At 39.8% G+C, this 13,665-nt stretch overlaps 1 protein-coding gene across 6 annotated transcripts in view; it reads right to left on the bottom strand.

The window, feature by feature from the left end:
• Positions 1 to 13,665, bottom strand: part of ZNF143 (zinc finger protein 143) — a 59,922-nt gene that overhangs the window by 13,425 nt on the left and 32,832 nt on the right. For all 6 annotated transcript variants that reach the window (XM_052652661.1, XM_052652656.1, XM_052652658.1 and 3 more), the window contains 5 exons: positions 13,169 to 13,288; positions 11,459 to 11,534; positions 10,588 to 10,713; positions 8,768 to 8,947; positions 2,667 to 2,894 (listed from right to left, as the gene is read on the bottom strand). In XM_052652661.1, coding sequence (XP_052508621.1) covers positions 2,667 to 2,894; positions 8,768 to 8,947; positions 10,588 to 10,713; positions 11,459 to 11,534; positions 13,169 to 13,288 — 730 coding nt within the window. The remainder of the gene's footprint in view (positions 1 to 2,666; positions 2,895 to 8,767; positions 8,948 to 10,587; positions 10,714 to 11,458; positions 11,535 to 13,168; positions 13,289 to 13,665) is intronic.

Raw genomic sequence — 13,665 nt, forward strand, 5'->3', positions numbered from 1 at the left:
AACATGGCAAATACGTGCTAAGGTCTCGCAGTCACTTAAGAAGCTGTTAAAAATGATAAGACAATCTTCATAAATATTAACCCCAAAACCAGAATGGTGTGTAAACACAATGTACTAACACTAAGTTACTTACTCTTTAACCAGAGTGACTGATTGCAAGTCATCAGTACACAATGACATCACTGTGTAAAGACAGTATTATCTGGGGTAAGGTTAATAATTTCGTAAGTGACTGAACAGGAACTCCCACCCACTTTTTTATTTCACAAAAAATCAGCAAGTAAACAGCAATTTCAACCATCCATTACTGCCATACTTGGCAACCAGTAAGATTCCTTATCCCTCTCTTCTACTGCTTTCCACATCTCATGAGGCCAGAAAAAGGGTAATTTTCTTTTTTAATTCAAAGGACTTTCTATGCTAATTTAAGAGTAGTTCTCAAAGTTATGGTTGATGCCTGCACTCAGACAGCTATGGTCATCATGGTGTAATCCCTATGACACTCATTATTTCATTTCTTCTTGTTCTGTTCCATGGCTTCCAAGGTGGTTCAGTGGTAAAGAATCCACCTGCCAGTGCAGATGTGGATTTGATCTCTGCGTCAAGAAGATCCCCTGGAGGAGGAAATGGCAACTCAATCCAGTATTCTTGCCTGCAAAATCCCATGGACAGAGGAGCCTAGTGGTCTACAGTCCAAAGGGTCGCAAAGAGTCGGACACGACTGAGCACACACACAAGACACAGGCAGATGAGCTTCTGAGGTGGCACCAGTGGTAAAGAACCCGCCTGCTAGTGCAGAAGACTAAGAGATGCGGGTTCAATCCCTGGGAAGGGCATGGCAACCCACTCCAGTATTCCTGCCTGGAGAATCCCATGGACAGAGGTTTCCTGCAGGCTACAGTCCATAGGGTCACAAAGAGTTAGACACAACTGATATGACTTAGCATGCATGCACGGCCATTTATTATACTTATTATTATACCATTACTCCAATGGGGTTCAAAACGTAGGGGATCATATGGGAGAAAAGGGACACAAACCCATTCTTATTCTTGGAAAAACAACCTTAATTTTTTTAAATAAAATGTATATCATAGGTTATCTTCTAGAACACAAGAAATTCTGACAATCTGAAATGTTAACATTTAAGGAAGAGACTGAGGAAGATTAAAAAGGGAACAGTCTTAAACCCAAGTTTGATATCATTAAAGTCTACTTTATAATTGCAAGGATTTAGCAGCAATTGTTAACATCTAACCAAGCACACTTACAGTGCTTTGGCTAGAAAACAGCATAGCATTTGAGAGTAAAGGAATTGTTGGGAAGTTCCTGGTGGTCCAGTGGCTAGCACTTGGTGCTTTCACTGATGGAGCCTGGGTTCAACCCCTGGTCAGGGAACTAAGATCCTGCAAACCTTGTGATATGGACAAAATATTTTTAAAAGAGTGAAAGAAATGTTATTTTCTTACTGCTGCTGCTATGTTGCTTTAGTTGTGTCCAACTCTGTGCGACCCCATAGACAGCAGCCCACCAGGCTCCTCTGTCCCTGGGACTCTCCAGGCAAGAATATGGGAGTGGGTTGCCATTTCCTTCTCCAATGCATGCATGCATGCAAAGTCGCTTCAGTCGTGTCCGACTCTGTGCAACCCTATGGACAGCAGCCTACCAGGCTCCTCTGTCCACAGGACTCTCCAGGCAAGAATACTGGAGTGGGTTGCCATTTCCTTCTCCGTATTTTCTTACTATCACACGACTAGTATTTGAAAAGATAAATTAGAATTACAGGGAATTATTTTGAGTAGATAGTGGATGATCTGTTCTTTTCCTTATTCTCCATCTTTTTTCCTACCTACATGTTTTTCAATCCTTTAATATCAGTTGTAAGATTAGGTAAGAATGTTTTAATTTTCAAACTTACTTCATTTAGGAACTACTCAATGAAACAGGACAATATATATGTTTTGTTCTGTTTCAGAAAAACCTATTTCATTTTACCTATTTAACTATGCTGTGTTATTTAACTGAAATCACAGAATCTAATTCTATTTTTCTCGAGTTTATCCTTACTGAAATGAATGTTTTTGTCTCCCACAACACTACTGAACAGACATGAATCAACTAAGAGTTATTTGAGAATGCTTCACCACTCTTGATTAAGACCAACATTCTAATACACCCAAACAGTCTAGCTGCCCCTGCCCTGCTGTGCAGCCTCATCTCACACCACCCTCCCCGGCAGAAATGCCATGCTGGCCAGGCTTCTTTCAGTCTCTCCAATTTACTTGGCTCTCTCCAACCTCAGGGCTTTTTGCATGTTCCAGTCCCTCCATTTGGAATGTTCTCCTGCCTCTGCTCCCTGTTTACCACCCTACCCTCCAAAGCTTGTACATCCCTGCCTGTACAGCGAGTGAACCCATGATCTCTCCAAAAATCACTTCTTCAGGGGAGTTGTCTCTGACCTTCAAGACTAGGTTAATTTCCCCTCTTATACATCCCAGAGCATTAAGTACCTTACTTTGATAGCAATTATTGCAGTTGTGAAGGGTATTTTTGTGTGACTATTTGAATGAAACTTCATGGTTAGAGACAATGCTTTCAATCATACATTATGCTCATAACTATTGATTCTCAAACACAGACATAAAAATACTGGAAGAAACCCTTACCTGGGGGAGGCTCAAAGAAGGCTTCCTGCTCCTCCTCGATGGGCTCAGTGTCATTGTGCGCTGTTCGTTTGTGCATGGCCAGTGTGGAGATCTGCTTGTACGTCTTCCCACAGTGATTACAGTTGTACGGTTTGGAGTGAGTGTGAACAACATGATGTTTGTACAAACTGGAATATTCTGTAAACCTTTTGTCACACCCAGGGACTGTACAAACATATGGCTTTTCCCCTAAGAAAAGAATGGCACCGGGAAAAAAAATAATCAATTTTCAGTTATGAAGGCATAATCATTCCATACCTTCTAAGAGGCGGACGGGGAATGAAGGAGGACACTAGTAGCAAAAATAAACAGCTGTCAAATCCCTTTCTATCCTGCTGTAAGGCACAGCATAAGAAAAGACTCTCTGACTATGGTTTCAACTTGGCTCAAAAGGTGGTCTGCAACCTGAGTCATACCCCACACTTGAATACCACTTTTTGTTTAATTTCAAGAGATGTGAAAAATAAGGATGGAGATAGTTACTGCCCAGCTACAAGCTTTGATGAGGACTTTCCAGGCAATCGGCACTTATACTGCAGGGGGCACGGGTTCAATCCTTGGTTGGAGAACTACGATCTCACAGGCCACACAGAGCAGCCAAAAAAAAAAAGCATTGATGAAACTGTTGTTGTTACTTATAACTAGATAATCTAGATATTAGTGAGACTATATTAATAATGGAAATAATAAATGTAGGCAATTCCCTGGCTTTCACTGCAGAGGACCTGGGGTCAATCCCACAAGCCACTTGGTACAGCCCAAAATAATAATAAAAATAAATGTAATTATTACTATAATGTATGTAGCTTACCCAAAGGGTTTTATAAGGATAAAAAACAAACATTTTCTAAAATGTGTATGAGATGTAGTCTGGACACATATTTCATATTAACTTCACTTGACTTCTTGCAACCAATCAAAAGCTATTAAATATTCACTAAAAACAATTCAATGCAAAGCAATTCTTTTTTCCATGAAACAGTGTGAGAATAATACAGGCACTGCACATATTTTTAGAACTTTTCATTATAGAAAATTTCAAACATACACAAATGTATAGAGAAACAGTGCAATGAACCAATCATTTAGCTTCAACTATCAATTCATGGCCAATACAGTTTCAGTTATTAGCCACACGTTTACCCTCTCTGAAACAACTCCATGTACATTTTATCTCATCCATGAGTATTTCTGACTGTATAAAAGATGGATGCTTTTTATAAAGAACAAAATTACCAATAATTATTTAATATCATAATATCTAGACAGTGTTTGTATGCAGTGGGAGGGTGCCACACCCTGGGAATCTATTATTTTAGACATAATAAATGACTGACTAATGAATAAATGTATAAATGCTGTTGGAAGCCAGAGCTCTGACTATGGAACAAGGAAAATGCAAATATGGAATGTGAGAAAGAAAGAGCTCTGTGGGATGAACTGGAATTGGAGGTACTGATGTGAACTCAGTCTCTAAAATGTGCTTATGTGTGTAAACATATGCATATCTTACTCTGTTCTCATTTTATACCTTCCTAGGGTAACTCCATCTTTTCCACGGATCTAAACATGGTAAAACCACCCACAAATAGTAAAATCACTAAGGTAATCTGTAATACACATCTTAGACATTAAGTATTTGAGGCTGCGTCTTGTCCTCTGTCCAGCCCACATTCTCAAAACAGGGCAGGGTGAAGTTTTTACCTTGGGGAATGGTTGTGGAGGAGACATGATGAGGGCAAGGCCAGGCAGGACAATGTCGGGCAACTCCAGTTCAGAGAACCAACCCTACTCATATTCAGGCTTGAGCAGTAACCGTCACTATGTGGCACCAAACCACAGTCAAGATATAAATACATTGGGGCGGGGGGTGGCATTGTTTTTTTTTTGGTTTTGTCTTGAAACTATAGTTTTTACAATTGAGGTATAACTGATTTACAATATTATATTAGTTTCAGGTGTAGAACATAGTTACTCAATATTATGTATTACAAAATCATCACCATGATAAGTCTGTCAACATACCAAGTTACTCCAATATTATTGACTATATTCTCTATGCTGCATATCGTATAACTCATTTATTTTATATTGGAAGTTTGTACCTATTAATCTCCCTCATCTATTTTATTCATCCACCAATCCGCTGCCCTCTGGCAACTACCAGTTTTGTTTTCTTTATCTATGAGTCTGTCTTTATGTTTGTCTTTATTCATTTGGTTTGTTAAAGTTCCATTTTAAGTGAAATCATACAGTATTTGTCTTCCTCTATCTGACATTTCACGTAATACCCTCTAGGTCCATACATGTTGTCACAAATGGCAAGACTTCATTCTGTTTTATGGCTAATACTCCACTGTATGTTTGTATGTAAATGTACTGCACTTATCCATTCACCTATCAATGGATACTTAGATTGCTTCCATATCCTGGATATTGCAAATAACGCTGTAATAAACACAGGGGTGCATATATCTTTTTAAATTAGTGTCTTATTTTCTTCATTCAAATTCCAGAAGTGGAATTGCTGGATTGTATGGTAGTTCTACATTTCATCTTTAAGGAAACTCCAAACCGCTTTCTGTAGTGGCTGTACCAATTTACATTCCTACCAACAGTGCAAGAGGATTTCCTTTTCTTCATATCGTTATGAACATTTGTTACTATCTTTTTGATAATAGCCATTCTGACAGGTGTGAGGTGATATCTCACTGTGGTTTTGTTTACCATTTCCTGGGTGACAGCGATGTTGAACATCTTTTCATGGAGACCTAAATGGATCTGAGTTGCACTTTAGAGCTTCCTAATGGCTAGCTGCAATCTCAGCTGGGTCGGTCATCTGATCATCCTTCCAAAATGGACCGCATTTTACACAGCTGAGTCTTATGCTCCACTTATACATAATGTGGGCTTTTATTGTATTATCTACTTGATGGTCATCAGCCAATCTTTTCTTCCAACCCAGACCTACTTCCTGGGTCAGGCCAACATTTACAACGACCTACTGGATATCCTTGAGGGGGTTTCCCTGATAGCTCACTAGATCAAGAATTTGCCTGCAGTGCTGGAGACCTGGGTTTGATCCCTGGGTTTTAGAGATTCCCTGGAGAAGGAAATGGCAACCTACTCCAACATTCTTGCCTGGAAAATCCTATGGACAGAGGAGCCTTGCGGGCTACAGTCCATGGGGTGGCAAGAGTAGAACACGACTTAGCAACTAAACCACCACTGGATAGCCTTACTTTAGTGACTTTTAACCATGTATGCATTTAAGAGACCGGGAGGATTTTTAATATATACTGATACCTGGACCTGCAGACAGGATCTGTGCAATCAGTCTGTTTTAAAAAGGTGAATCTGATATACAGCCACATTTGAAAGCACTACTCTACCTGCATTTTCCAAAGATCATAGTGGCCAAACTTAATGTAGGCATCCCTCTTTGTGGTTGTTTAGTTGCTTTGTCGTGTCTGACTCTCTTGCAACCCCATGGACTGTAGGGTCCTCTGTCCATGGGATTTTCCAGGCAAGAATATTGGAGTGGGTTGCCATGTCTTTCTCTAGTGGATCTTCCCGATCAGGGATTGAACCAGCGTCTCTTGCATTGCAGGCAGATTCTTTCCCACTGAGGCACTTGAGAAGCAGGCATCCCTCTGTAATCTAATTTGCCCATAAAACATTCTGAATGGCTAACTTTCAGGTAATGAGTCTATATTCCATTACTTTAGATGGGAAAAATAGTTTTCCCAATCCATCTAAAAACCCCAACCATTTCCCCCAAATATTACAAAAAGGCTCTTAACCCACCAAGAATGTCTGCATAATATGAAGAACTTAAAACACCATTTATGTAATTATTAACACTCTGAACTCAGTAGCATGTATAAGTTTGTGTGTAATACACAATAATATCAGAGTATCGAATAGGAATTTTGTTTTCTTTCTACACCACAAACATGTACTGTAAGTTCAAAATGAAATATCTTAAAAATATTTGGCCATGTGATGCAAAGAGCCAACTCACTGGAAAAGACTGATACTGGGAAAGACTGAAGGGAAAAGGAGAAGGGCGGGGCAGAGGATGAAATGGTTCAGTAGTATCACTGACTCAATGGACATGAATTTGAGCAAACTCTGGGAGATAGTGGAGGACAGGGGAGCCTGGCGTGCTGCAATCTAAGGGATTGCAAAGAGTCAGACACAACTTAGCAACTGAACAACAAATCTTAAAGATAGATAGAAAGCAATGCAGATTATATCAGCATAAGACAACTTTTTTTTCTAATCTACAGCCTTCTTTTCCAGGCCTCTGAGGTTTTCACAGGATGTTCCACTTTCTTAGGAAACACAAATAATGTAGGCAAGATGATGGCAATAATGTATAATAAAAAAGTAATGTATAATATACAATGTGAGTATAAGATATGACTGCATTAGAAATATGACTACAGTGTATTCTATGTTCTCTCATTTAGACTCATATGCAACTTAAAATCTTTTCCTTTTATAGAAAAATGCATGTATCAAGTGGATTCATTATAGTGGGGTTTCAATTTGAATCAAATTATGAGTAAAAATTTTACAAACCATTACAGCAAATATACAGATGGTGAGAGTTCAGGTGGTGAGGGAAACCCAGAGAACTATATATTGCAAACCCACACTATTATCTTCCCTTCACAACCTGGTCTTCCTCATGTTAGCATTATCACTGAATCTATCACACAAGCTAGAATGACAAGCTCTTCTCATTCCTCATGACTAAGTTGGTCATCAGGTCCTCTGCTGATACCTCTTCAATGTCTTTCATTTTTATCCTCCTCCACCTCACTCACTTCACATATTCCAATGGCCCTTCATCAGTCTCCTTGCCTATGGCCTCACCTCCCTTTAACTTCTGTAGCACTGACAGAGTAATGTTTTTCCAAAAAAGTACATTTTCTTTAAATCTTCCTTCCTCACTATCCACAGCAGTATCCAAACTTATTAATGTACCATTCCCAAGCAGTATCCAAACTTATTAATGTACCTTTCTCAAAGTAAAGCAACTGCTATAGATGCCTGAAAATATTTCCAGAGATATCTAGGGTCTATAGAATGTAGCCTCAGAAATACTACCTTACACAATTAACATTCCATTCTAAGTGTCTTTTAATTTTGAATTATCACAAGTTTACTCTTAATATGAGTAATAAAAATAATACACTAAAAATTTCTTATAAAACTAATGTATCCTCTCATTCTTCTCTCCAGTCTCATCAAAAATACAACCACCTGAAACTAATACAAAACTGTATATCAACTATATGTCAACTATAAAGAAATACAACCACAAAGCCGAGCATCAAATTAAAAGCTTTTGTGCTGTAAATGGCACCATCAAAAAAGTAAAAAAAAAAAAAGGAGAAAATATCTATAAAAATTGGATTGTGGTGATGGTTGTACAACCTTGTGAGTGAGTGAGTGAAGTCGCTCAGTTGTGTCCGACTCTTTGCGACCCCATGGACTGGAGCCTACCAGGCTCCTCCATCCATGGGATTCTCCGGGCAAGAGTACTGGAGTGGGTTGCCATTTCCTTCTCCAGGAGATCTTCCCAACCCAGGGATCGAACCTGGGTCTCCTGCATTGCGGGCAGATGCTTTACCATTTGAGCCACCAGGGAAGACTCTCACAACCTTGTGAATATACCAAAGAAACAATGAATCATATTGTTTAATAGATGAATTGTACAGTGTATGAATTATAACTCAATAAAGCTGGTAAAAAATATATACATAGATACTCTGCAACAATTATGTCTATTACCCCTCCCTAAATCAACTGCCCTTGACAATGTTTTGTCTATCTCTGCATTTCTGATGCCTAGCAGGGGAACACACAGCAGACATGCAGTAACTATCGCATAAATAAATGTATAAATGCTAACGTCAAGTTTGTTCAAGTTATGTAATCCACTGCTGTGGTGGGAAGGAGGAAAGAGATTCCTGCAAATGGTTTATGGGAGAGGCAGGAGTTAAAACTGAGCCTTGAAAGATAAAAGACCAAGAACTAGAGACTGTTACCTGTGTGTATTCTCACGTGGTTTTTATAATTGGTTGCACTGGCAAACGCCCTCCCACATCCTGGTTCTGTGCAGTAATAAGGTCTTTCTCCTGTATGTGTCCTAATATGCACTTTTCTAATATTTGATGTTGTAAAAGACCGACCACAGCCTTCAAAGTGACATTTAAAGGGCCTTTCTCCTGAAAACACAAAGGGAAATACATTAGATGGTACAAAAATACACAGATAATTAAAATGTATTATACTTCAATTCTGCTTAGGATCATTCATGCTCAGACTCTACAGCCTTTCTGTATTGAGCTTCCCTTTGTTTTTCTTGTTTTATTTTTTTCTGCAAACAGCACTGTCTACTCCAAACGTAAATTTAAACAGGAAAACCTGAATAGTATTCAAAACTTATCACTGATTACATGACTTTCCAAGACGGGAGTCATCCAGAAAGGCATACTAAAAAATGAACTGAGATAAGCGACAAAGAACTACATACCACCACAAAGAAATACAAAAGAAAAACAGAGTCAAGCATAAGGATTAAGTTAGAAATAGCCCTGGAATCCCCTAAAAGCTTATCTCCTCCTTTATTTATTCTGTAACACTTAAAAAAATTTTTGGTCTTTTTAAAATCTAGTGTCTCATACATAATATACATTAAAAATACTCACTGAATATGTTATTATTCTCAGGATCTTAGAAACACTTGCCTTTCATATAACAATAAGAGCATGAATGAAATAGAAGCAGGGACCTACAGCTTTGTTCCTGAACACTGTAAAGCCGATCTGGAATCATATTTGAACTAAAAGTTAAACGCTGATGACGGGAAGAATCCTCCGTGAAAATTTGCTAAATTATCTCAGAATACTTAGAAATATCTGGGGACAAAGTGGTAAGATTATGTTTAAAACATCTGCAGTAAAATCTCAAACTAAATGACCTTATGCTATCAATATATTAGTCAACAGCTTATAACAGCATCTCTTATCAACAGTTTCTGAAAGTCTTCCAACTCTAATCCAAAGCAAATAATTACCTTTATAACACCAATCCGCAAATAATCAAATACAAGGAGAGGAGGGGAGGGGAAGGAAGATTTGAACAAAGTACCCCTTAGGAAAAGTAGAGAAGGAATTTAAAGGGTAAGAAAGATGATCACAAGAAAGGAACAAGCTTTCTTTCTGTGGGGCTGTAAGGACATCAGATTTTTTTCTTTTTTTAGGAGCAGCTTAAAGCAGGTGCTTCCCTGGTGGCTCAGACGGTAAAGCGTCTGCCTAAAATGAGGGAGACCCGGGTTCGATCCCTGGGTTGGGAAGATCTCCTGGAGAAGGAAATGGCAACCCACTCCAGTATTCTTGCCTGGAAAATTCCATGGACGGAGGAGCCTGGTAGGCTACAGTCCATGGGGTTGCAAAGAGTCGGACACGACTGAGCGACTTCAATGTCAATGTCAAAGCAGGAGAAGCCATGCTAAACTGAGAAGAAATTGGGTGCCTTAGGTTCTGGTCTCAGTTGGGCTACTAAGTGGACATATAATCCTAGGTAAATAAGCCTGTTGCTCAGATAATTCCTGAAAACAGAGTTGGTGGTCTAGGGCCACTGCTAATCTTTTGGAACACAGAACCCACTGAGAATCTAACAATGTTACAGGCCCTCATCCTGGAAACAACAGACTGCACAAATGGCAAACTACATGGAGTTTCATGAGTTTAAGCGAAGCCCTTGATACTGACTCCCTGAAGTGCTTCCTGAAACCACTTCCCCAAGTCCCTCCCTGCAGATGAAGAACTCCTCGCCTAGATAGAGTATTTCTTCAGACCAGTACCTGTATGAGTTCTGATATGTTTTTGTAGATCTCCTGAAGTTTTGAAAGATTTGGTACAATTATCTTCTGAACACCGATATGGCTTTTCTCCTGTATGAGTTCTGACATGACTTTTTAATCCGTAACCTTTAAGAAAAATTTAAAAGAAACTTAATTATACAAGATTCCTGTAAGCATGCCCACTGAGATTAAGCTATTGAAAAGTACAGTAAACACCAAGGATATAATAGGCACACACAACAGAATAACTATTAAACAGGTACTAGAGCATGACAGATCAGGACTGTCCTGCTGAAAATTCAACAGTTTCGTCTCTGACTAGAAGAGACTGTGTGTTTCTTTTTTTAAAGTGTCCCCATGGGGAGCCTGGTGGGCTGCCGTCTATGGGGTCACACAGAGTCGGACACGACTAAAGCGACTTAGCAGCAGCAGCCATCTTATTACATATGCATTACTCATACTCCAAAATCTTGAAGCAGAATTCAGGAGGCCTGGCACCACTCTTGGCCCTGCTACATGCGTCCCAGGGCAGGACCCATCCTACTGCTAAGCCCCAGATCATGGTTCCCCCCTGAGTCTGTCCTAATGGTAAACTCTGAGTCAGTGTTACTGCTCAGCTTTTGTGTTTCTTACTAAAAGAAAGTAGTGTGTGGAGTGAAATATGAACACAATAGGCAGAAACAGGTCTGAGGAGAAAAATGAGAACACAAAGAGAACAGATCAAGTGGAACAAAAGGAAGAAAGGGAGAGACTGGAAAACTAGTTACTACACACCCACTAATTCAGACCAAGGCAGGCGGTCAGTTCCTTCTTCTGACCTGTCTCTGCTTGACTCCCGAGTAGAACCAAGAAACATAAGTCGAGGTTTTACCTGTTGCAAATGCTTTCCCACAGCCTGCATGCTCACACTGGTAAGGCCGGTCTCCTGTGTGTGACCGCTCATGGACCTGTCATTAAAACAAAAGCATAAGTCTGCTTCCTTGAGGCATTCTGCAGGTAGACGGTCTCCACAAAGACTTCCTCCTTGCCCTCAACTGCTGAATTATTTTGTTGCTTGTATATTATTTTTGAAAGATAGAAGATAACTTTTCTCAAAAACTACCAATTCTCAATATAGACCAAGTGCTTCATGTTAAGATGTACTCATTTTAAGTAAGGAATAGGAATATTGGAGGTGTGAGCTTCTCTAGACTGCTCAAAGGTATTTGTACGGAACATGTACCTGTTGGGAGCTAGGAGTACAAGGAGACACTACACAACATAAGGTTAGGAGTGTGGAGGCTGCTGCCAAAGGGGCCTTGATCTGAAGCAAGGCTTCACCACTGACTGGTGGTGTGACTGCGGCATCTGCCTTCTCTCAGCCTCAAAGTTCTCTCTGTAAAATGGGGGCATAATAGTACCTACCACAGAGGGCTACTGTGACAAATGAATACTCATGACAATGCCCGGTATTTACTGAACTTTTACCACTTGCCAGGCCATTCTCTTCAGTACTTTACAGGCACAGAATTAACTTACTTAATTCTCACGGCTACTCATTGAGGGAGGTATATAATCTTTATGGTCTAATATTGCAGATAAGGAAGATGAGGTACTAAGAGGTCAAGTAACATGTCAAGGGAGAAGGCAATGGCAACCCACTCCAGTACTCTTGCCTGGAAAATCCCATGGACAGCGGAGCCTGGTAGGCTGCAGTCCATGGGGTCGCTAAGAGTCGGACACGACTGAGCGACTTCCCTTTCACTTTTCACTTTCATGCATTGGAGAAGGAAATGGCAACCCACCCCAGTGTTCTTGCCTTGAGAGTCCCAGGAATGGTGGAGCCTAATGGCCTGCCATCTATGGGGTCGCACAGAGTCGGACACGACTGAAGCGACTTAGCAGCAGCAGCAGCAGCACTGGAGAGGGAGACGGCAACCCACTCCAGTATTCTTGCCTGGAGAATCCCGGGGATGGAGGAGCCTGGTGGGCTGGTGTCTATGGGGTCGCACAGGGTCGGACACGACTGAAGCAACTTAGCAGCAGCAGCAGCAACATGTCAAGGTTATATACTGATAGGCAGTAGAGATGGGCTCTGGGGCTGCTATTCCAAATATGCTAAATGCACACTTCCTAACACACTATAAGTTATTCAATAAAAGTTAGCTATTATTTTTAATGAGTGATGGTATATTGTATTTAGCTTCAATCAAAATAGTTGGCCTATGTATTTGACAGACAGGACAATCAACACCGACTTTTGCTGGATTGCAGCAAATCACTGTTAATGGAGTGATTATATCCACATCTCCCATATAATTACATAAATTTCACATTTGAGAAAAATTTATTCAACTATGTAGAGGACCTATCATATGCTCTGACATATGCTGGACACAAGGGAGACAAAGATGAAGAAAGCAGAGTCCTAGTCCTCAAAGAGTTTATTTCTAAAATCTGCACAGATTTTTGTGTGTATATGAGTGTGAGTATTTGTATCTTGATAGGTGGGAGAGAACAATGGTATCTGAATACTACATCAAGTTGGCGTTTAATGTCCTAGGTATCCTCATAACTAGACACAGCGTTCCTTCATATATACCTTAAGGTGGTGAGCTGTTGTATATAATTTTCCACATCCGTCATAGCCACATCGAAAGGCCTTCTCTCCACTCTGTTGAGATTTAGCAGTTACTCTTGTTGCATGTCCTTGTAAGACAATCTAGATGAAACAAAAAGTACAATTTTAAGTATTTACACAGAAATAAAGTAGATGAAGTTACAATTTTCAGAAAAAAAAAAAGATAAAATGTGGGTTTCCAGACTCAGGTCATCATTTTATGAAGATTCTATCATCCTGAGCCAGTCGGGTTAGTTCTGTTATGTGGCTGAAGTCAGCAGCTCTGGAAGAAGTCAACAGGAGATCCACAAGGGGGCATAATCAGCACTCAGATTGGAAACTGAAACTTAAGCCAGGCAGCATACATTGGTCCGCTGTATGCAACTGTTCCTTGACAAAGTGTGTGCGTGCATTTTTTTACATATTTAAAAATTCTGAAATTAAAAAAATGATATAATATGTATATGTAATAATATTTT

The sequence above is a fragment of the Budorcas taxicolor genome, chromosome 15, assembly GCF_023091745.1.
Source record: "Budorcas taxicolor isolate Tak-1 chromosome 15, Takin1.1, whole genome shotgun sequence".
NCBI classification, from domain to species: Eukaryota; Metazoa; Chordata; class Mammalia; order Artiodactyla; family Bovidae; genus Budorcas; species Budorcas taxicolor.